Raw genomic sequence first — 25,825 nt, forward strand, 5'->3', positions numbered from 1 at the left:
ATACCAAAGGCAAGTGGGGAAAAGAGGACAAGGAGGTGTTGCATGCATGGTACAGGAACACATGGCAGAAAAAGTCAGCCTCCATAAAGTGGACAAATACAAAAGATACATGTGGCTGAAAATAGAGCTTGGTAAATGCCCCATCTTTCATGCAGGCTGCTACATACCTCACCATGAGTCACCCTTTTACAGTAGACATAGAGTGGACCCTAGTGATGCGTTTGAAGCACTATGTCTTGATGTGGCTGAACTCAGAGAAAAGGGTCAAGTCATATTTATGGGAGACCTTAATGCAAGAATTGGTCACCTACAGTTTCAGCCCATCACACATGATGAAATGGAATAAAGAATCAATCATAGAAGTGGACACCATGTGGCAGAGAACATCCAAGGATGATACTATCAACACACAAGGCAGAGCACTCAGATGCATGATTAATGGGCTGCACATGCCAGTCTTGAATGGAATGCAATTATTCCCCAACACCCACAAGATGACATGTATCTCTGCTAGTGGAGGACAGAGTGTGCTAGATTATGCCTTGGTACATGTGGACACTGAAGGGACATGGAAGCTAGCTAGGAACGGAATGGAAATATGGAAAGCATAATGAAAGGCAGAATGAAAAGGAAAGAAAGTACAAGTGCAAGGCAATAACCAAAATACTCACAATGTATTCATAGCTTGATGTTGACTGTTGTAACAAGACTAGAAAGTACAATGCCTTTATAGAATAGGCACACACACTCTAGGTTCACATGTATATGGGATAAGTCCCATGGTGACACGTGGCACTCTAGGATATAAAGTAGTCTAGTACTACTTCTAGGACTCAATAAAACACACTAGAACACTCACTTTGGCTTCATGTTCTAACACCCCCCCATAAAGGCAAGGTGAGAGATCACTGGAATGGAGCCAAGAACAGGACATGGCATGATGAATCTACTAATCTGTACATCCCAAATAGCTCAGAGGCGCAAAGAGAAGCATGGCTACCTGACCCAACAAAACGGTCTAGGGAGTGCACCAACATTCTGGAACTCGGCTAGGCCTAATAAACAAATAGACCTATCAATGCCAATACATGGCTCCCACAGTACATCCCCCCTTGGCTTCATAACAGGACATGTTAGGAAGCCACACACCAAAATAGAAAAACCAATACATCTGTTTAGGAGGACTATCCAAGGCAGAGGACCTTTAGACTCAATGAAAACCAAACACTCAATACATATCATTTTAGGGGGACTACCCAGGGCAGAGGACCCCAAAATACATCAAGCTTTAGTAATTAAGACATAGATCTCTTATGATAAGAGAGGTCCTCCAAGTAGCCACTGCACACGTGTGCACATCCCTGCGAGACAATGATGATGTCAAAGAAGCACTAGGTAGGAATGCCCCAAAAGATGTGTCGGTGAAGTCCATGGGGTAGCTAGATAGAGCACTCACATAGTGACTCTCAAAATGACTAAGAGAGAGTTACCGATGTCGAAGTAGAGGCCGGAGGTGTCACGAGCACTTGGAGAGTCCGTCAAAAGTGGAGCTTGGGCACCAAGGACAATCTGGCGGTAATCAGAGAAGTTGGAAAGTGTTTGGAGCTCACATCAAGCTCAGAGCAGCTCCAATAGAATGTCGGGCAGAAGGAGCAAATGGCGGACTGGATCAGAGGTCAACGATGAAGAGGATGGACATCTCCACATTGAGCTGGCTGCATCATGCTTGGGCTGTCAAATGATTGAGCTCCAGAACAAAATTCGCGTGTAGAAACAAATTTCGTCACTTATTGCAAGGGCTGTAAGTTCTCACAGAAAACTCGGATTGCAATGATGTAAAAACGAAATTTGTAGCACTCAAGGTCCTCCACAACTTTGCTGAAGACACAAAGCCATGATTCTGCTTCTATCTCCGTATAGAAGCAGAACATCGTCCGCAGGTCACAGAAAGATGTAGCTGAAGAAAGGAGAAGAGAGATGGCAGATCATGGCGTGGAGAAGAGAGATCAAGGAAGGAGAGAAGAGGGCAGTCTTTCAAGGAGGAGGAGGTAGAGTAGCTTCATTGGCCTCCCTCACCTCAACCTCTTGGAAGGGAAAGGGAAAGGGAAAGAGAGAGCAAGGCTAGGAACATGGTTCTGATACCATATGAAGGGACATGGAAGCTAGCTAGGAACGGAATGGAAATATGGAAAGCATAATGAAAGGCAGAATGAAAAGGAAAGAAAGTACAAGTGCAAGGCAATAACCAAAATACTCACAATGTATTCATAGCTTGATGTTGATTGTTGTAACAAGACTAGAAAGTACAATGCCTTTATAGAATAGGCACACACACTCCAGATTCACATGTATATGGGATAAGTCCCATAGTGACATGTGGCACTCTAGGATATAAAGTAGTCTAGCGCTACTTCTAGGACTCAATAAAATACATTAGAACACTCAATCGGACCATCTCCCAATATGGTTGGATCTTGACATACACATTGAACATAGGGAGCAGAAATTTTCAGCACATGCAGGAGGTTTCAAAGTAGACCCAGACAAACACCAAGATTATGCAGACACTTTGGATGCAAAGCTGAGAACAATGACCAACCCTAGATGGACAGCCCTGCAGGAAGCAATACTTGCCTCAGCCACACAAACATTTGGAGCAGCATCTACAAGAAAAAAGAAACAGGTCAAAGGGTTACCACACAAGAAATGTTATGACAAGGAATGTAAACAACTGCGCAAAGAGCTTCTCATACCAATACTTTCTCTCTCCACCCTTTGTCACACTCATCTCTTTTTCTTCCATCTTCCATCATCCTGGCGATGCACGTCCAACCTATTTTGGGCACTTAGCTAAATTTGACGAATATGCTAAATTTGGTGAATGTGCTAAATTTGACGAATATGCTAAATTTGGTGGATATGCTATCTTTAGTGGATAAAGTTAAGTTTGGCGGATTTGCTTTTTGGCTCTCTCTCCCCTCCATCGGTTCTCACACACCACACTCAAAAGCGCGCTAGTTTGGCGGCCAACTATCCTCCTCCCAGCTCTCCTCTCCTTGGCAACCAGCTCTCTCCCTCCTCCTTGGCAACCAGCTCTCTCCCTCTCCACGCAGCTCCCTCTCCTACAACAGCCCCCCTCCCCTCTCCCTCTACCCGCCACCCTGCCCCTCCCCCCTCTCCTCCTCTAACTGCCCTCTCCCCTCTCCTACGCAACAGCCCCCCCCCTCTCTCCCTCTACCCGCCACCCTGCCCCTCCCCCCTCTCCTGCGCAGCCCCTCCCCCCTCTCCCTCTACCTGCCCTCCCCCCTCTCCTGCACAACCCCCCCCCCCCCCCCCCCCTTCTCTCCCTCTACCCGCCACCCTGCCCCTTCCCCCTCTCCTGCGCAGCCCCTCCCCCCTCTCCTCCTCTACCTGCCCTCCCCCCTCTCCTGCACAACAGCCCCCCCCCCCTCTCTCCCCCTCTACCCGCCACCCTGCCCCTCCCCCCTCTCCTGCGCAGCCCCCTACCTGCCTCCCCCCCTGAGGGGGCTAAAGCCTTCAGATGGTGCCACCACCATACTTTTCCCCCGCTATACATATTGGATGCAGATAGGCATAAACAATTGGAGAAGACGTACAATGCCCTCACAAGGAAAAAGAAAAGAAAATATATTCTAGCAAGAGAGAAATCTGATTTGATTACATTCATAAAAAATCCAAGAAAGGGCTGGAAACAAGTGAAAGGTAGACGGAAACAGGTAACAGGGGATATATCATATGCAACCATGCTTGATCATGTTACCAAGTTGTACAATCATGCACATGCCACTGAAATGGGGAAGGAGGATCTGTCGGTCACATGTACTAGTCCTTTTACCTTTGAAGACATTGAAGCTGGAATAAAGAAGATGGCTAATGGCAAAGCCTCAGATCACATGAAGATACAGGCTGAATTTGTGAAATGGACAGGAGAGCAAGAACATGGCTCTCACACATTTTAACACATGCTCTACACCACGGTTTTCCTCAAGAATGGCACGAAAATTGGGTCCAGCCTTTACACAAGGGTTGAGACGAAAATTCAGTCACAAATTACAGAACTATAATGGTCAGCTCTACATTGGCCAAGCTCTTTAGTACAGTGCTTGAAATGAAAATCAGCTCATGGGCAGAAGAGGCCCAGAAAAGAGCCACTAGACAAGCAGGCTTTCGCAAGGAGCACAGGACAGCCAACCACCTTATTACCTTGAGAGTCCTCATGGATGAGTGCAGATTGAGAGGACGCACTTTATTTTGTTGCTTTGTGGATTTCAAGAAAGCATTTGACACAGTTCCAAGAGGAGGACTATGGAAGAGAATGCAAGCAATAGGAGTCCCATTGGCCTTGAGAGTAGGCATCTCTCGTATCCATGAAAAGGTATTATGCCGACTCAAACAAGCACAGGGTATGTCCGATGTATTTGAGAGTAATATGGGAGTGAAGTAAGGCTTCCCTCTATCACCTACCTTGTTTGGAATATGCATTGATCAACTGGAGGAACTCATCAATGCATTTGCAACAGAGGAAGGGTTGCAAGGACTGCAATTGGGACTATGGATAGTGCTATTCTTGCTATACGCAGATGATGTAGTTCTTTCTACATACGATCCGGACTCTATGCACAAACTTTTATAAGTGCTCAAGACTTTTGTAGGGAAAGTGGGCTGCAAGTGACTGTCGGAAAAACAAAGATGATGGCAGTCTGTACCAATCAGCCATAACATCCCCCTGAGATCACCTTTGATGGACAGATTATTGAGTATGTCATTACATTCAAATACTTAGGAATTGATATCCCGGCAGATCACAGATGGTGGTAATGTATACACAGAAGGATGGACACTGGTTGGGGGAAGTACTACTAGTTTGAGAATGACTGCAGGCACACTGACACCAGGAATTGGAAAATTCGAAATGTATTGTTTGATGCATATGTAGTACATATAGTATTATATGGAGTGAAAGTATGGGAGGCAGTTTTTCAGCCTCTACATGGAATGATATTGAGAAAATGCAAAAGGCTTTCTTACGGTGACACCTTGGTGTCAAACCCACTACTCCATACTCAGTACATCTGTTGGAAACGGGAAGGAGGCGGATTGAATTTCATGCACTGATCAGAGTTATGCAATACCTAATAGAGGTGCAGCAAATGCAACCTGATAGGTTGCCTCATAAAGCATGGAATGCCAGCACAAAGCTTCAAAAGAACCACAAAAGTAAGATCATTTGTACAGGATGGGCAACTGACATAAGAAAATGGTTCAGCAGAAAGTGGAAGCATATTTGACCATGCCGCCTGAAAAGGTCACCATGCAAGAGTTTCAACTGTCTTTACTGAGCACTTTGCAAACTCACTGGCTGACAAGTGAAAAGAAGGTAAAGCTGGAATATTACCAAGACAACATAAATCCCACATGTTGGTCTACATACATGTCCATAGAGACTCATGCTCAGCCTTATATTAGCACATCTATCCCCCTTCTATATCGCAGAAACATAGCTAGGTTTCATACCAGATCTCATACATTTGCAATTGAGAAGGGATCTTGGATGCATCAGCCCAGACATGCTAGAGTCTGTACCCTTTGTGGCATGCAGAGAGTTGAGACGGAGGCACATGTGACTCTACAGTGCCCCCGATATGCACATATCAGGAAGGACTACCAGCAGATACTGGAGGACTCCGCTCAGCTGACATCAGTTCTCTCTACTGCCTCTCTAGCAGCATTGGGATATTTTGTCACTCGTCTTTTTACCTGGCGTCAGGAACTCAAACTCCTGACCCCTCTCCTTGAGGAGACTCTATTTTACATTGTATTGAGACGGGTCCCATGGGTCATTTTTTGCCCTCCGAGGACGTTAATAGAGTCTACTACTACTACATTCTTCCTCTCCCACTCCAATGCTCTCCCTAAACCCTTAGTTCCTCAACCCTTAACCTCCATGATCTACGAGGGAGACGAGTTCTCCACCATGTACTCTGCCCTGAACCTTGGATCCTGCTTCTAACCCTGGAACCTCCTTCTAAACTCTGGAATCTCTCTCTTAACCTTGGAATCTCCTTTAAACCCTTGAACCTCCTTCTAAACCTTGGAACCTCCTTCTAACCCTTAAACTTCTCCTAAACCTGCAACCCCCAATGAAGGCGAAAGCCTTCATTACCTCAACCATGATGATGCACGATCCTTTTACACATGCATGCACTATGTTTGCTTACCACACTTAAGCCTAGGTCTCTCACCAAAATACGACTCGAGGTCCTAAGCTACACGTATACTACAAATGACAACCCCAATATATCTGTAGGTGACAAAAAGCCTCGGAACCTTGCATATTGAGATTACCCTGCTCTTCCTGTAGAAGCCGTGGGAAAGAACCAACAGAAGCCAAAGTGAGTAAAAAATGAGTGTACTAGGTATCTAGTAGGTGTTTCATAGTCTAGTGAGTCCTATGGATGCCACGTGTCATATTGGGAGTTATTCCATATGCATAGGTGTTCATATGTGTATGTGTGCTCTTATATAAGAGCTGTACTTGTCTAGTGTCACATCAATCAAGTATCAAGCTACAAGCTCTTTGGTCTACATGTGAATACTTTCATTTTGGTTCATTGCTATAGTCATTTCATTTCCATTTCATTATATCTCTCTTTAAGTATTACTTCCTCTCTCCCTAGTCTACTCTCTCTCTCTCTCTCCACCATGTTCCTTCATATGGTATCAGAGCCTCCCTTCCTACCTTCCCCTTCTTCTTGGTCTATCTAGAAAATGAGAGAAGCCCGCAAATGGAAGCTCCCCTCTCCTCTAAGGTAGAGCCTCCCTTTCCTTACCCTCGCCATCAAGTACTCCGGTGTCCTAGTGTTTGCTTTTGGTCCTCGTTTGTGAGTTCAGCTCACTTCCGCATCAGTTCGTGGTTCTCCCTCAGTATTGGCGGACATTTCTCGTCAGTTGGTCACCAAAAACTTGTTTTGGATAGTTTAGCAGCTGTTTTTTGACCTTTTGAGGTCCAACTTTGACCTTTTTTGACATTTTGGCACTGGCCAAACATAAACGATCCTCTCTCGCACCATTTCAAGATAGAAAATTTCCCGATTTTTTGTCCATACAGCTGTATGGACCTTTGCAGGTGGATGCGCGACAGTGCCAAGAGTTCGTACAACTTGTCAGAAGGCGATTCCGAGCTATTTTAGGCTACTTTTTGGCATTTTTTGCTCAGATTTGGACTCCTGTGACCTCCACTAGTGATTTGAGCTTCCCAAGCTTACCCACAAGTCATTTTGATTGTACCGACACTATGGTACATTGACTTGAGGCTTTCGACAGCGGGAAATACTCTTTTCAGACCTCGTCATCTCCTACAGTACATTTTCGCTCTATTTTTTAGCACTTTCACTCAGTTTTTGAGCCTCTTTTTTGCATTTGGTGACTCTCCGATCGGCACCTTGAGAGTCATGACGTGATCTCCCTTGGTAGTTGCTCCTATGGTCTTCATCGACACACATCTTCCGCGACATCCTCTACATGAGCATCTTCGTCACATCATCGACGAGCAGGATGTGCACACTTTGGTGCGGCAGCTACTTCGGGCCTCTACCCTTGCTATGCATAAAATGAATGAAATATATCTTTACTACTTTCTTGTTTGAGTCAAGGGTACTCTCCCCTAGGTTTTTTCCCAAAATGAATGCAAATAAATCATGTGTGTTGAGTCAAAGGTTCTCTGCCTTAGATAGTCCTCCTAAAAAGATGTTTTTTCCTATTTTGTTTTGGTGTGTGGCTCCATGTCTCTCATTAGCCCCTGGAGCCAGGAGGGGATGTACTGTGGGAGCCATGTATTGGCTTTGATAGGTTTAGGGGGGGATGTATTTTGGGAGCCATGTATTGGCTTTGATAGGTCTCGTTATCAGGCCTGGCCGAGTTCCAGGATGTTGGTGTAGTCCTAGACCTATGAACTGGTCATGTAGCCATGCTATAACGTGAGCCTCTGAGCATGTTGAGTCTCAAGCCATGAGAGTGCTTGGATCAACCTCTGAACACACTCAGACTTTAGCCTCTAAGTTACATAGGGTGCACAGTTTGAGGACTGTCATTTTCATGTTCTGTTCTTGGTTCCATTCCAGTAGTCTCTCACCTTGCCTTCATGGGGGGGTGTTGGAATATGAAGCTAGAGTGAGTTAAAAATGAGTGTACTAGGTATCTAGTAGGTGTTTTATAGTCTAGTGAGTCCTATGGATGCCACGTGTCATATTGGGAGTTATCCCATATGCATAGGTGTTCATATGTGTGTGTGTGCTCTTATATAAGAGCTGTACTTGTCTAGTGTCAAATCAATCAAGTATCAAGCTACAAGCTCTTTGGTCTACGTGTGAGTACTTTGATTTTGGTTCATTGCTATAGTCATTTCATTTCCATTTCATTATGTCTCTCTTTGAGTATCACTTCCTCTCTCCCTAGTCTACTCTCTCTCTCTCTCTCTCTCTCTCTCTCTCTCTCTCTCTCTCTCCATCATGTTCCTTAAATGGCATCTGTTTTGCGATTGAGCTGACATGGCATGCAAATCTGGTAATGTAGCTAGCATTATGTATAAGCGTCCTTCCTTGATACCTTTTCCTACTAGTTGACATATTATCTCCGTCAAAGATGACTCGGTAATTATGTTCTGTCATTTGACCTACCGACAAAAGGTTCTTCCTGAGTTTCGGAACGTAGAGTACATCTTTCACCAATCCTTTTGTACCAGTGAAATTGTTCATAGGGATAATGCCTCTCCCTTGAACTGGATTTGGTGTATTATATGTTGTGTACATGACATTCTTTTGATCTTCTAATGGCTTCATTTCTGTGAACCATTCTTGATGATTTATCATATGAGATGATGTATCGCTGTCGATGTACCAAGGATCCTATTCTGCTTGGTCGACTTAATAGCTAAAATCCTCTTTTGTATTGAAATCAGTGTCTGGGTACACTGTATCAGTATTATGCATTTCCTCGTTTGCAAGAAACATATTCCTATGTTCATTTGAAAATGATTGTGACTAGAGTGTCCACCACAATGATTTCCTCAGCCGCAGAAATTCCCTCGATTGCTACTGGATTGGCCGCCTTGGTCGTACTGCTTCTTGTGGCAATCTCTTTCATAGTAGTTGCACTGGATGTTTGACACGTTGGTGGATGCATTACCTCGTCCTTGGAATCTTTGTCCATTGGAATGATTTTCTCTTTACTGATTTTGATGTTGCTAAGGATGATACTGATGTTGATGCTGATTTTGCTAATGACTCTGTTGCTGATGATGACTTCTTCTCTGGAATGATCTACCTCTGCCTCTGCTTCTATCTGAAGTTGTGAATGCTTGATCATTAGAATGATCTTTGCGTGCATGAATGGCTTGAGTCCTGAGTTCTTCACCAAGTAGAACTAACTGAAGTTCTTGTAGTGTCGTAGCTAGCCGTCTAATGGTAATACTCTGGACTAGATTCTCGTATCCCTCTCCTAGTCCATTCAAGATGACTTAAACCATTTCTGTTGGATTCATAGTCTCTCCTGCTACTACGAGTTGATTGTTGTAGTCTTTTATCCGGAGTATATAAGCATGACCGGTTTTGCTGCTGTTGCGAAAACTCTGGTTGATTTGGTTTCTCAATGTGAGAATCCTGGAAGTGTTCTTGGACTCTTCGTAGAGAGCCACAAACATATCCCATGCTTCTTTTGATGTCTTGACGGTGTTGAGTTATCCTAGCATGACATCTTGCACATTCTACTTGATCAGATGATCTGCATGCTTATCTTTCTTATCCCATTCTGCTTGTGCTCGGGCAATGGCAGGATTTGCTACAGGTGCGGAAACTATTTGAGATAGCTGTAGATGCCGCTGTTGGTGCTGTGACAACAAGTGGAGTAGAGCTACTGCTGGCTGGATCATCCATGGTCTAGGTGTAGATCCATCGACATACTTCCATTTGTCCTGAAGTACAAGAGTGATCTTCATTTGGTATTTCCATCTGCCATAATTGGAGTTGTCTAGCTTAGTAGATGCCTCCAAATTGAGGTTACTAGTCGTAGACATGGTGCAAGAAATGTACTCAAAGTGTCGTGAAAATCATTGTCTGAATCAACTGCAAAACACTAACTGTGTCAAGTGAAATATGAATTGTCGATGAAGGTAGAACTGTAATATATAATCCGATCTGAATTACAAGGCTTGTGGCAAATGATGCCGGGAATAGCTAAGAGGCTTTACAAAGGGGAGGGTAATAAGAGAAACTACTTTTATGTCTAGGAGAGAGAGAGAGAGAGAAGGGGGGGGGAGGAGAAGGATAGTGAGAGGTTTTTAGAGTTCGAGAGAGTTTGAGAGAGAGAGAGAGAGAGAGAGAGGGGGAGGGAGAGAGAGGGAGAGACAGGGGTACGGGGAGATAGAGAGATGGAGAGAGACAGACATAGATATAGGTAGATAGATAGATAGGTGGATAGATGGATAGATGGATAGATAGATAGGTAGATAGATATGTATATGTATATGTATATATTGTGTGTGAAATCAAATCATGTGCTATTTACCCACTGATCAATCGGCAATGCCTCTGAACGCTCTGAAGTCTGCTCACTGAACTGATGAATGTCAGGTTTCAGGTGATGTGATGATGTAAAACCGTATGTGAAGTAGGAACTGGTTGGAAATTTCGGGAATGGCTTAGGTTGGCAACTTGGGGAAATTCAAAGCGTCCCCTCTATGGCGATCTAGTCTACTCTGATCTAGATTTACCGTCGATCAATGAAAGAACAACAAATAATTTCTTTTCTTTGGTTCTTTTTATGTGCTGGGTTAGATGCGTCGATGTAGAGGCTGATGTGAGTGTAGGAAGTGGATTTGTGGGCGAGGCTCAAAAGTGAGTGATACTTGCGCCGAAATATGCGCGTGATGTGACGAGCGCGTAGAGCACAAAAAATTGATCTCAATGATGATGTAGCAGTCAGGGGGTCACATGCAGTGACTATTCCTAGCAGGGACTGTGCTTGTGGAGCCCTGTGTTGAGGTGGCAGGAGTGGTCACATGCAAAATGCCAAGTGTGCCAAGCAGGGGGTGCTGATGATGTCACTACTGACTAGGATGTTGATGTGGTAGTGCTGATTGGACCTACTGTTGATGACGTGGCACGGTGATGTGGCATTGATGATGTGGAATGATGACTTGGCAATGCTGACATGGTGCCTACTTGGCCGTTGTTGACGTGGCAAGACGGGATGCCAAATGACGTGAATCTGCCATGTGTCAGTTGATGACGTGGCTGATGGGTGCCTTGATTGCTGATGTGACAGATTGGATTGCCATGTGGCCAAAAGTTGACCATTGATCAAAACTATGGCTAACCAAGGTTAGCTTAAACTTGAGCCCAATTAGCTTAACCAACCCTATCTCTTCAGGGTTGGTTTAAATTATGCCACATGTCATCTCCTAAGGTTTGGAACCTTGGAGATAGGACGACGATGACAGATTTCGACGACGGATTGGATGCCGTTTGGAGCACCATTTGGAGATGGCGAGGCTCACATAAGCATGCAAAGGAGTCGTTTGGAGCCGTCAGTTACTGAGCGTGGCGAATGGGCTAGTAGAGCCGAGTTGTATGTCGGATCCTGCGGTGGTCGCTGGTCGTTGCAGAAGATGTATTACAGGTTGCGTGGCTTAAGGCGATGGTGCGGTGAGAAGAAGTCCGTCGAGCATGCAACTCGTCGATGGTGAGCACAGACACTGACTACTCGCCCTCCAAACCTTCGGCAAAATCACACAAGGCAGTCTTTCTAGGACAGGCACCCACTCACAGGAGAGCCTAGTTTGCGACTCCCCCGTCCTCATGAGCTGGACTATAATGAGTTGGAACGTACATGGGCTCCATGATCGTGTTCGTAGCCAGCCGCAGTATCTGATACTCCGGCAGGAGTTGCAGAGGGCAGTGGACATCCTTATGATTCAGGACCACATGTTTTCAGCCGCAGACATCAGACGACGCCATCACCTTCTCCCAAGTAGAGGTCCAGAGGAGTGGTCCGCCGTAGTAGGACGGAGCGGAGGGGTTTGCATCTCACTCTCACAGACTTTGGCTCGAGAGGTCTACGACCAGGGTGAGCTCATTCCAGGACGGGCAGTTTGGATGGGAGTTCGGATGGGAGAGTCCAGGATTGGGATCCTCAACGTGTATGCCCCAGCGTGTAGACAGCACCGCTTGGCCTTTTGGAGGAGGCTGTCAGAGTGTCTTCTGGATATAGACTCCTGGATTGTTGGAGGTGACTTCAACAACTTGGAGTTTGGGGAAGACAAGCAGGGCGGCGCCTCATTCTCTGAGATGCCAACAGCAGAGCGTAGCACCTGGGAGCAGTTTATTTTCATGATCAGTGGCAGAGACCCGTGGAGAGAGCTTGATTTCAGCAGGACACCTGGCAGCCTTCTCTTCTCCTTTGGACAGAGGAGACACGATGGATTGCTAGAGAGATTAGACCATTTCTATGTTGTTACTGGGCACTACACAGAGGCGGATCTATCGAGATTTTGGCAGGTACAACGATGTCAGACCACTCTCCAGTGGTACTTCACTTGGATCAGCCCCGTCGAGGTCTCCCCTAGAAGGGGCTTCGCATTCTAGAGAACCTCGTGCAGGATATTCAGCAGGTCATGGTAGGGATTTGGGAGTAGTCAGAGATGGCACCACGTGAGGGTTAGCTTGTGTGGGTGGCCGATGCGATTCAGAGGAGCAGTGAGGAGCTGCACGCTCACGCACTTAGGCGGAGGAGGACCCTTCAGGAGCGTGAGCGGGCTTTGACGAGAGACCTCGCCTCCATCGAGAGGCTCAGGGAGTAGGACTCAGTTTCTCAGTGGCTTAGTGACAGATTCGAGAGCGCTCGTCGTCTCGAGCTTCAGGACATGGAGTTGCGACGGGCTGAGTTCTCCTATTACTCCTCCCGGGCCCCGATTGGTGCAGCAGGGGGACAAGATGACGAAGCAGTTCTTTCAGACCACTGGGCCCCAATCAGCAGGCACAGAGCCATGTCTCTGGGACTCGCAGGGCATCATGCACACTGACCCACGGGAGATTCTGGACATGACCACCGGTTTTTACAGCTAGATCTTTCAGACCGAGAGAATGACCCCAGCTGGTCTTGTGGCCCGAGAGCTAGTTTGGCATCACGTTCTGACAATAGTCTCGCAGGACTTATGAAGCAGACTTGAGAAGCCTTTCGCAGATGAGGAGCTTTCCAAGAAAAGGACGGCCAGCGGGTGCGACTCCTCCCTGGACCAATCCACTGTCTCCCAGAACGTGAAGATGTTGTCCAGGATGATGCGCTCCTGGACAAACCCAGTCTATGTGTCATGGATGATGTTGGTAAGATGGGGCCGTGACGGAAGGGAGCGAGTGGGCAGCCCTGGCAGAGCGAGCGAGAGAGAGGAAAGGCCTCGCCTGTGTGTCTTCCGATAAGCATCTGACTAGAGCTCCCTGCATATAGCGCTAAACTCCTTTGACCCATCTGTCTGAGAAACCCAATCTCCTCATAGTGCCCTCCAAGAAAGACCACTCCACCCTGTCGTAGGCCTTCTCAAAGTCCAAGAGAAGGATGGCCAATGGCTGTGACTCCTCCTTGGACCAATCCACTGTCTCCCAGAACGTGAAGATGTTGTCTAGGATGCTGCGCTCCTGGACACCCAATCTGTGTGGCATGGATGATGTCGGTAAGATGGGGCCGTGATGGCAAACTCAAGACCTTGGCGAGGATCTTGTATGCAGTATCAAGCAAAGCGATCGGCCTCCACTGTCGGATATCTGACCTATCTCCCCCTTTGGGGATCAAACAAATCCGACTGAGGGAGAGGGGCATGTGTCAAAAATCTCCTGGCAAGCTAAACGGAAAGGGGTGGAGAGAAGTTCCAAAAGAAAGCCGGAGTCAAGCCATCCTTACCCGGGCACTTCTGGGTCGGGAGAGCCTTGAGTGAGAAGGCCTACGACAGGGTGGAGTGGTCTTTCCTGGAGGGCACTATGAGGAGATTGGGTTTCTCAGACACATGGGTTAGAGGAGTTTCAGTGCTATATGCAGGGAGCTCTAGTCAGATGCTTATCGGAAGACACACAGGTGAGGTCTTTCCTCTCTCTCACTCGGTCTGTCAAGGCTGCCCACTCGCTCCCTTCCTCTTCTTGTTTGTGGCGGAGGCTTTGGGCTACTATTTGAAATCATAGGTGGCGGGTCTCACAGGGTTGAGGCTCCCAATCAGACAGGAGAAGGAGCTACTTGACTCGGAGTTTGCAAATGGCACGGCCTTGTATGTTGAGGGCACCACAGCAAGTGTGGAGAGAGTCAGAGGCACCCTGGCTATCTATTGTGAGGCCTCTCGGGCACGGATCAACTTGACGAAATCTATAGGCTTCTTCATGGGCTTTGAGGAGACACAGGAGTTCCGTGAGTGGGGGAGTGACTTTGGATTCAGATAGATACGGCGGGACTTGACAACGAGATACCTCGGATGCCAGGTGGGTATTGACATTACAGCAGAGCAACATATTACCCCGGTCCTTGAGAGTGTTCGGCACAAGCTTCTCTATTGGAGCTCGGCCAAACTCTCCCTAGCAGGTCGCACCTTAGTGGCACACCAGGTCCTTCTTACCACGGCTTGGTATATTGCCTCCTGCTGGTGCTTTCATAGAGGATGCATTGGGCAGCTCCGATGGTTAGTACGGTGCTTCCTTTGGGCAGGTTCAGATGACACGAGGAACACTAGGGCCCGAGTAGCTTGGGAAACGGTGATCATGCTGCAGGCACTAGGAGGCTTGGGTTTCATTGATTCGGAGATGCAGAGGAGGGATCTTCTGGGCAAGTTGGTGTTTCGTGGCCTCATCCCATGTACAGAGCCTTGGAAGCTCCTCTTAAAGCAAGGGCTTCTGAGGAACACCCCATGCATGGGGGACAGTGGCAGCCTTCACATAGATGTATCTTCTAGAGGCCCCCCGGGAAGGGCTCCCCCCTGATGAGGAGTCTTCATAGGGTATGGCAAAGACTGGCAGGGGGTCTCATCCGTGCTCCGCCCAGATGCAGAGAGGAGTTTGAGCGCCAGTCGATTATGTGGCACCCAGAGATCAGAGATCACGAGGGACGTATGCTCGGACAACGGACTCACATTGGTTGGGCACAGTGGGACAGTGGTTCAGCAGGGTCCTTTGGTCGTTGGAGTAGACTACCTATGGAGACAAAGGTGAGGCTTGATGCCCTAGCGCATCTGCGAGGGGCAGTGCAGCGGATGGGCGAGATTGACTTAGCCATTCCTGAGTCCTGATGGGAAGGACTTCACGTTTGGAGAGACAGCAGATGGTTGGGGCAGTTTTTTCGTACCAGTGTTCCCTTGAGGATGTTGATGCAGCGCGACAGCACGCACCCCAGCTTCTTCCGTATAGGACCTGGAGGCCTACTTCAGCCACTCACTCATTCACACCCTCACAATTGTAGGACACCCTAGGATTTTAGGACACACTCATACTTGACTTCATGTTCTAACACTTCTTACAACAGATCGTGACACTCAGGCCAGAGATGATGCTCGAGGTATTATTTGGCAGCATTTACCTATGTTGGCGACTGGAGATATGATAGTCTGACTTGATGCACCATTCACCAACATAGAGTTCAGGACTACTCTCTTTGCCCTTCACAAGGGCAAGTGTCCTGGTTCAGATGGCCTTACACCCTCTTTCTTTATTTCATTTGGGGACCGGATTGGAGATCACATCACCTCAGCCTTGCAGGGCGTTTGGGACTCGGGTGAGATGCCAGACTCACTTACTGAGGGCCTCATTCATCTTATCCCAAAAGGGGGTTGTAAGAATTTAGTGTCGCAGTGGAGACCAATCACTTAGTACAAAATCCTAGCAAAAGCAATAAGCTTGCGTCCGCAGCCAGTTCTTCCAGATCTTATACATGATACGTAGACAGGTTTTGTGCATGGCAGGATCATCTTTGATAATATTTTCTCATTTTGGGAGGCTTCTGAATCGGCCATACATAATGGCCATAGGCTTGCCATTCTATACCTAGACTTTGAGAAAGATTATGATAGAGTAGACTGGGGTTTTCTAGAGGGTACTCTCTCTCGCTTTGGATTCACAAATGCATGGATCAGAGCGGAGAGATGCCAATCCCAACCTGGCATAGATAATGGCCATAGGGGATGCCAAGTTGGGATGGGCACCTCTCCAGCACAACCGTTTGCTCCCGTGATGGAGAGCATTAGGAGGAAACTCATTTTTTGGAGTTCTGCTAGACTTGACCTTGCATCAGAGTAGTGGTTTGCTCTTGTTGGTACAGATCTAGAGATTGCATATCTCAACTCATGAGACTTGTCAAGAACTTTCTTTGGAGTGGGGTAGATTGCACCTCAGATGCTATAGCCAGGGTGGCTTGGGAGACCCTCATTCTCTCTACTCGGGAAGGAGGTCTCTGTCGGAATATGAAGCCAAAGTGAGTCAAAAATGAGTGTACTAGTTGTCTAGGGGGTGTTTTATAGTCTAGTGAGTCCTAGACACGCTTCTTCGGTAAAACTTGACCTATAGGGAGGTCTATTTACAGGTTCTGTCCCCGGGATTAGTTCAATCTTATGCTGAACATTCCGCTCTGGAGGTAACTCATAAGATAACTCATCCCTAAAACAATCAGAGAACTCCTCTGCTATTTGATCAGCCAACTTGACCATCTCTCCATTTTGAGTAACATCAGTGCTAGCCGAAGGACCAGCAATTAGCTCTACCGATGCTGTACAAAGAAACAAAAACTCTTCTTGAGCTTTTCGAACTTCCATTACGGAAACCAATGGTCCTTGAGGTATATCTTTTTCACCTCGTAAGACATACAACACATCATTCATCTTGAATTGATAAATGTGCTTTTTCCAATCTATGGCTGGATTCTTCCTAGAATGCCAAGCCTTACCCAGGGCTATGTCTGCGTGAGCAAGCTTTGTCATTTCAAAATCAAGCTTCTCAACATAGTCCTGAATTCAAAGTTCCAACTGGGTAACCCTTTGGTTCCATACTTCAGTTGAACTTCCGTCTGCCATTCTGATTGTATATGCATAGTCAGATGGGCTAGTCTTTAATTTCAGCCTCTTTACAAGCTTGGAGTTAATTACATTGTGCGTTGACGCAGAGTCAAATAACACAATGACGTCATGATTAGCTACTTGCCCCTTCATCTTAATTAACTCCGTATTGTTAAAGGCTATATACCCCATTGCTACGGGCTTTGACATGACATTATCAGCTGCACTAGTTACTAGCTTAACAACAGACGCACATAACAAAACAGGTACTGACCTTTGAGAAGATTTCGCTAGCTGAATCTACATCAGTTCTGCTTTGGGACTTTCCTCCATTTCCACGTCGCATTCTGAGATAACCATCTCAGCCATCCGACAATCCTTGTTTCGTGGACAATCTTTCCACTGATGAGGTTGAAGGCATCCAAAACACAAGCCTTCTCTCCTCGCTTTTTCTCTTTGCTCTGGGTTTAAAGAAGTCTTTGACCAAGCCTGGGCTGCCATTGATGTTACTTTTCTTTTCATTCCAATGGTGGTACTTGGTTTAGGAGTCTCAACTGGCTTCGCCTGCTTGGCTTGACCACTAAGCTGTGAGGCACTCCCTTTGCTAATCCACTTCTTCTTAAACCCGGTTTTCTTCGGGTACTCATACCGAGTCCCAACCTGCACAAACCCACTTGGTCTGTTCCCTTTTGCATCCTCATAGTTCAGGGCTATGGCAATTGCTTCATCTAGCGTGTTCGCATACTTAGCCCGAACTTCCATCTTGATCCGATCATTCAGTCCAAAGATAAAATCTTTTACCTGGATTAACTGAGGTAGAGGTTCATAAACTTTCATTGCACTTTCTCTGAACTTATCAGTGTATTCCGCCACTGATAAATTTCTCTGACGAAGGTTTCAATATTGATCCCAAGCTCGGGATGCTTCGTCAGGAGGTAAGAAGTGTTTTCTAAATTCTTTTTTAAACCCCTCCCAAGTAGTGGATGCCACTCCATCTTTCTGCTATTTTATCCACCACCTATCCGCTATTTCATTAAACATATTGGTGGCCTCACAGATTTTCTTCATATCATTCTTGATTTCACAAATGGCGAAGGCCTCGTCCATTTGTGTAACCAGGCCTCTATGATATCGGAACTACTGTCAAACATCCGACCAGAATACTTTTCTGGCCTATAATTGGCAATATTAGGCACCTTAGCCCTCCTAGGCTCGACCGTATGAAAACTGTTTCAGGCTCCATTGGAGATTTACCTTTCTCTTCACGAGATGGTCTAGCAAACATACTATGAACCATTTTCCTGAGCTCGGATTGTCCTACATTTGCTTGTAATTGTTGTGCTAAAATCTGTTGCAAGGCATCCTCTAATAATGCAATTCTACCAGATAGTGTATGGCTTGCTGGGCGCGACACCTACGGGGTCGGCTGGACTCCCGACTCTACGGGATCCACCCTAGAAGCTTCTTCTTCTACTTTCATTTAGGTCGATGAGTGTGTGTGTGTGTGTGTTTTTTTTTTTTTAACACACATGAATTGTTTCTACAATCGAAAGTCCAACTCCCGAAATTACAGCTAACCAGACATAGATCAAACTGCAAACCAAAACTGCTTTTCCCTATGCTAGGGAAACTCCTGCAATATCAGAAACCTTAAATCCTTTCCAAATCCGTAATTCCAAAAGCATAATCTCGCTCCCAATCCAACTCACACACCTTAAAACTGTAGAAATTTAACCACAAAATAAAACAAAGGGAAAAAGAAAATCGAAAGCCCCCTGGTATCTCCACGTGATCAACACATGCGAGACTGGTCTCATGGATGGTGCGTCATATGCTAATTGCAACCGTACAGAACTCTTTACAACGATCAACTCTGCTCAAAATATAACGATCAACTCTGCCAAGGCTACTTGCAGCACATCGAGGTCCAATTAGCCCATCGCACATCAACCCACAACTCAACAAAAACCTTGTCAATTGCCTTGACCTACTTCCAGCACCTGTTAAAATCGATTTTTTTGCTAGAGCTTCACGTCTCTTCAACCCAACGTTTCTCCTCCACATCGGAGCAATAAAGAGCACACATCACTGACCGCTCTTTCCATGCGTTACTCCCGAGTCCTGATATCCGTCCTCAGCCTGTTTCCAATCTCCTTCCCAACCGGCCTCCCGTTACATAGTTTCGTCGTTGCACGCCCTGCTCGCTTAGACGAATAGCCAAGGCTTTTACGCAAAAGCAAATCCAGCTTTTAATTACACTTCCGTATGCTGATTCCTAACAAATAAGCTTTGCACTAGTCGGAGTCCGTGCGTGATTCCGGGGCTGTAAAAGCGATGGAAGGCGGGGAGATGGAGAACAAGACCTTGCTGAACAATAAGTGGGACACTATCTTCTACTACGTGCTAACCCAAAGCCACCTGTCATCCAAGCATTGAAGAGAGCATTGACGGAATTCAAGGTCGAGGAGAGAGATACTACGACTCCTCACATCGTCAACATGATGCAGTATCGATGCCTGAGAGGAATGATTGATGCTGCTTGGGAAGACGACTCGACAATCCTGCACTAAATTCAATACAGCCCGATGCACCGCCAATCATTTGTCCACACCTTCAATCGTTCTTTTCAACCCACAGGTCACATCGACTGAATTGCCAGACAGAATTATATGAACTGTTCACGGACTCTCTCTACCACCGTACAAAGGCAAAAATCGTCAGCGCACCGCTTACCACCAAACTGCCGTACATAAGCACTAGCCTCGACTACCAACGGAATCACAATACATGCAGTTGCAAATCTAGCCTGTGCTCACAGGCTCTTGTAATCTCGTCTTCCACGTCTTCAAATCAATGACGAAAGATCACCAAATCCCTCCAATCTCAATTCATCGTTAGTCTGTCAACTCGATGTGCAGCTCCAAACCACGACAATCACCAAACACTGGGCTCTGATACCAAAATATCACAATCACTATACTTGAATTCGCTTCATTTCATCAGCTCCACAGTCGATCACGGGGCAGGCACATAAACTTTCCTCTCCTCCCAGCCAACCTCGGTGGTAGCAAAACTCTTTAAAAAAATTTCAACTCCATGAAGGCTCAAGCTTGCAGATTCCACCAAGCCCCCAATTCCCTAGATGGATCTAGTATGCCACATGTGTATGTTTGAGGGCATGTCCTCAATGCATCATTTATCCCTCTCTTGGGATATCATTGAATCATTTGCCCCTTGGCACATTTAATGCATTTAGACCCCTTAGCCTTAGATCCACCTAGTCTTGTGCCATGTCACCCTCACCAAGGACCTTGACCTTGATTCCTTTTTTATCATTTACGTGAAGCTCAAACAAATATAATACAAACATTGATCCTTTAAAGAAAAATGTCGTCTGACCCTTCTGAGGTCATGTTACCTCAACTTAAGCGTAACACTTTCATAGTGTCCAAACTTATGACAGTAGTTGCACTGGATGCTTGACACGTTGGTAGATGCATTTCCTCGTCCTTGGAATCTTCCTCGGTTAGAATGATTTCCTCTTTACTGATTATGATGTTGCTGAGGATGACGCTGATGCTGATGTAGACTTTGCTGATGACTTTGTTGCTGATGATGACCACTTCGCTGAAATGATATGCCTCTGTCTCTGCCTCTACTTCTGCCTGAAGTTGTGAATGCCTGATCATTAGAATGACCTTTGCGTGCATGAATGGCATGAGTTTTGAGTTCTTCACCAAGTAAGACTGACTGAAGTTCTTCCAGTGTCAGAATTTGCCGTTGGATGGCAATACTCTGGACTAGATTCTCGTATCCCTCTCCTAGTCCATTCAGGAGATAGTTCTCCTAAAAAGATGTATTAGTTTTCTTGTTTATTTGTGTGTGGCTTCCTACCACTTCATGTTATGAAGCCATGGGGGGATGTATTGGAAGGAGTTCTTCCATTGATGAGTTCTCCATTGTTGAGCCTCTAAGCCATGCTTGGTAGAGCCTCTGAACCTGTTGTGCCATGCTCTCTAGCCTCTGAGCCATGCTCTTAGTTTTTTGCATCCATGCATGTTAGGCCTCTGAGCCATGCTAGATGAGCCTTTGAGTCTGTTGTACCATGCTCACTAGTCTCTGAGCCGTGCACACTTGCCTCTGAGATTGCATAGGCTAATAGTTGGATGTTGTCATGGGTGTGGCTTCTCTCCTTTATTCTCTCACCTTGCCTATTGGAATCGGGGTGATAGGGAGAGAGACGGGAGGCAATCACATGCTGTAAACGAGATGAGGCAACAGTGGCAGATGTTGATTGATTTGTTAGCAAGTACATAGGGCCTCATTTATAGACTGGGCAACCTTCTCTTTTGACATCATAGGTGAGGTTACTAGACCTCCACCTCACACACCTAGCTCACCTAACTCTACGACTCTAGACACATTCACACCCCCACAACTGTAGGACACCCTAGGACTCTAGGACACCCTCACACTTGACTTCATGTTCTAACACCACCCCATGAAGGAAAGGTGAGAGAATAGAGGAGAGAAGACACACCCATGACAACGTCCAACTATTAGCCTATGCAATCTCAGAGGCAAGTGTCCATGGCTCAAAGGCTAGTGAGCATGGTACAACAGACTCAGAGGCTCATCTAGCATGGCTCAAAGGCCCAACATGCATGGATGCAAAAGACTAAGAGCATGGCTCAGAGGCTGGAGAGCATGGCACAACAGGCTCAAAGGCTCTACCAAGCATGGCTCAAAAGCTCAATAATGGAGGACTCATCAATGGAAGGACTCCTTCCAATACATCCCCCTATGGCTTCATAACATGAAGTGGTAGGAAGCCACACACAAATAAACATGAAAACTAATACATCTTTTAGGAGGACTATCCAAGGCAGAGAACCTTTATTGACTCAACACATAAGGAATATAGAAAATATATATTCATTTTATGCATAGCAAGGGCAGAGAACCCGTATAAGCCCAAAGTAGCTACTTGCTCAAGAGTGTGCACATTCCCCCGTATCGATGAGGTGTCAATGAATCGCATGACGGGAATGCCCGGAAGATATGTCGATGTCGGCCATGGGAGCAGCTACATGGGGCAATCAGCCCATGACTCTCAAAGTGACAGAGTGAGAGTCACCAAATGCGAAGAAGAGGCTCAAATTCAAGCAATTACGCCCAAAGAAGGCAAAATGCCTAAATGAGTGTACAAAATTAGAATGAGGCTACATGAATTTGAAGAAAGCCCCAAATGTTACATGCCTGGAGGCTTCAATCTTGAGCAAGGAAGTAAAATCACTTGTCTAGAGCTAGATCTTGTAGACAATCTGTCGCTTAGACAGAAATACAGGCAGCAATCAATGTGCACAATTTATATCGCTGCTATTACAGGACTGCGCCTTTGGAAGGCTTGAGGGCTGCGTCTTTGGAGGTTGCGGTCATGCGAGAACCTTTGGAGGTTGCGGTCATGCGAGGACCTTTGGAAGTTGCGGTCGTGCGAGGAAGTTTGTCGGCCGTGCGTTGTGGTATAAGAGGTGCGTCCGCGTGCAAGTTGTCGTTTGTGATACCAAGGGAAGGAGTGTCGTCGTGATTTGTTGAGCCCGTCGGTGGTCGCCTTTGCCAGTCATAGAAGCTTGGCGTGTAGCTTTGCAATTGAAGCTGTGAGGAGGCGGGGCTGTTAGCCAGGAGCCGCATGAGCCATTTGGAGATGGCTTTGGTTCGTTTAGTTGCTGGAGTTCAACTGGAGATCCTTGGAGCTGGCCGTTATCAGTAGTTGCTACAGGATGTGTCGCGGGAGGCTTTGTGGGCGTTTGTGCTGTTGCTTGATGTCCAAGTCGGCTTCTCGTATGTAGCACGGGTTGGCTGTCAACTAGCTGCGATAGACCACATCAAAGTTTGCAAAGTGTTGCGTATGTGCTGGCTGTCGATTGAAGGAGGTCCAAATAACGTCGTTTGTGTGGTCACTTAGCTTGAAGACGTCGTGGCTCTTAGAGGTGCATAGAAGTTGAAGCTGATTATTGTAACGACACTTGAAGTTTGGGCTTTGGAGCATGAGGCTTGTTGGTCTACCGTTGCTGGAGGTGGAGAAGCTTGCCATCCCGTTTGGTCAAATAGCCTTTGTCATTGTTGCTGGAAGGTTGTGTGTTGTTGAGTCGGGTATGGAGGCCTTGTAGGAGCCTATAGTGCAGATGGAAGGAACATAGCTACAGCCATTCTGAGGTGCTGATGGAGGTCGATGATCTCTATCTCAAAAGAAACAATGAAGAACCTTTCTCTCTCTCTTGGAGGAGTAAGAAAGCTCTCTCTCTCTCTCTCACGAAATAATGAACACTCAAGGGACTCTCCCTATCTCACACGTAGTAATGAACAGAATTCTCACACATGGAATGGATGAAGTTCTCTCAACAGAAGAGAATATTCAAGCTTACAATGAACTGAACGGAAATTCTTCAATGAACGGAATTTCTCTGACGGAAACTTCTCTTTTATCAATGGAATGAAAGGACACTCAATCGCTTTTGATCTCTCAATCACTCAATCTATCACAATCACTCGCACAAGAAGGATGGCACCTCAGCGGAAGGCAGAACCATGCTCTGATACCATGATAAAATATGAAGCGGGGAGAGGATAAGAGTGGAGATGAGGAGAGAGGGCACAGCTAGAGAGCACACCACAAATGACTAACTGTACACTAGATTTAGTTGACAATGTAGAATATATACAAACCCATTTAGGGTTAGGGTTAGGGCATATAACCCTTTCCTTGATAGCACTCTATTGGGTTAGTGCTATGCACATATGATCACATGATGTTGAGCGTGATCTCTCAACAGCTTCCCTCCTCCTTTTGTATTTTTCCATGCACACGAGGGTGAAGGCCATCACCTCCAATAGGGACATGTTGAAAAATATGTGGAATGTCAAGAATGAAGCAAGAAGTATTGCTTTGAACAATAAGCTCAATGACCTGTCCATGCAGGATGGTCAAACTATTTCAGAGCACATTGCTAAGATTACTGGCATTCGAGATGAGCTCGCAGCCATTGATGAGGACATAGAAGACAAGAATTTGGTCTCTATCATCACCCTCAACAGCTTGGCTCCCTCATATGGCACATTTGTTACCTCCTTGACAATCATGCTTAGGGCTTCTCCTCTCTCGTTTGATGAGTCGTGGCCTTGGGCCTCCATGTCGCTTCAAGAAAACATGATTAGAATGCCCAAAATCTGTAATCATAACCATGAGCTCTTTTTTTGTTTTGTTTAAGTGGTGGCATATTATGCTGATGAAAGCTGTAGGAAACGAAAGAAAATTTGGAGTAGCCTCCAAAAATATATCAGGATACTTCCCATCCATTGCATATTTAATTAAAAAGAGGTATCAAGGAAGGGATGAATTGATAACCATGAACCAATTTGGATTAGAAAATACATTAGCGTTGATGCCAAACAAGAATTCTGCTAGAGCGTTTCTCATATCATTGTTTGTTTATTGGGTTACATTTCTTGCATAAGCAAATGATTTTTGTAAGTTAATCTGAAGTCCAAGGAAAAAAGCACAATGCAAACAATGTGGGCCTCTTTAAGTATTCCAAAGGAGGCTTTGTTCCATGTATCTTCACAATGCAAACAATGTGGGCCTCTAAGTATTCCAAAGGAGGCTTTGTTCCATGTATCTTCACTATCAGGGACCTTCCAGCTACTTTTTTTTTTGTTGAGCTGCCTATGCTTATTGGTTCTCCATATTTTCTGTTGAAAATTTCCAAGTTTGTTTAATCACATCCATGTATGAAAAGTCTTTGAGAGAGTTTTTTCCATTTAACTGTCATAGTATAGGCTGGAGGGGGAAAAAGAAAGCGTTGGTAACCTGACCATGTTGAGGCTTTGTGAATGTAGCTAGCTTACCTGCATGTCGTGTTTTGGAAGTTTTCTATGAATTCCTTTGAGATAGTACCTACATAGGCTGATGTATTATTGTGTTTGTAGACCGATACTGGTGTTTTGGAATCCCTTGATACAGAGCTAAGTAAAGCACTTTCAGAGCTTCAACACATAAAAATGTCATGTGAAAAAATAAAATCCAGATGGGAAAGAATTCAAGTAAGAATCTCAGTTCTTGCACATGAGAAACACAGCAATAGTAGAACAACATGAAATGTGATTTTGGACCATATCTCTATGTTCAAAATATTCCAAGTAAAGCAGGCATGCGTATATTCTTTTTGCAGAGCACAGTGAATGTAAGGACATTACCTTTACTGGATGACATGGAGGCATACAGAGATGAGACAGAGGTTGCTGAAAAGAAACTGAAGGATCTAAAGCATCGTTATGACACATCAATAAAACACATAAAAAAGATGCAAGTAGCAACGTGTTGTCAAGACATGTCAATGTGTTTTTCAAAATCTGAGATTCCAGAGCCTATCAATGAGAGGAATTTTAGATGGGGAGCAAGAAGGAAAGTCCCCATCAAGCTAACAATACTTGGGAAATAGTAATAATTCTCTATGCAAAATTATTTTTGTCCAGGTCTTCATTCAATGTCAACATCTTTTGACACATTTGGATCTGAATTCTTCAGTGAGTTCCAAGAGGATTGTTGAGTAATACACTCAGAATGCTTTGTTTCTATGAAAATAAGTTCCCCCAAGGATGAAATGTGCTACACCTAATAGAGAACATATGTATGTGAGGTGAAAAACAAAGCAATCAGGAGTGGACTGTCTACAAATG

The 25,825-nt window shown here is 45.7% G+C and overlaps 1 protein-coding gene across 2 annotated transcripts in view; it reads left to right on the forward strand.

Annotated features, from left to right (window-relative positions):
- LOC147881754 (uncharacterized) overlaps nt 1–25,689 on the forward strand; it is a 171,526-nt gene extending 145,837 nt beyond the window's left edge. For both annotated transcript variants that reach the window (XM_087402103.1, XM_087402104.1), the window contains 2 exons: nt 25,076–25,189; nt 25,318–25,689. In XM_087402103.1, coding sequence (XP_087258229.1) covers nt 25,076–25,189; nt 25,318–25,587 — 384 coding nt within the window. In that variant the 3' untranslated portion in view covers nt 25,588–25,689. The remainder of the gene's footprint in view (nt 1–25,075; nt 25,190–25,317) is intronic.
- The last annotated feature ends 136 nt before the right edge of the window (nt 25,690–25,825 follow it).

This window comes from Dipteris shenzhenensis, chromosome 30 (assembly GCF_047967505.1).
Source record: "Dipteris shenzhenensis isolate YYH24624 ecotype China chromosome 30, Dip_SZ_1.0, whole genome shotgun sequence".
NCBI classification, from domain to species: domain Eukaryota; kingdom Viridiplantae; phylum Streptophyta; class Polypodiopsida; order Gleicheniales; family Dipteridaceae; genus Dipteris; species Dipteris shenzhenensis.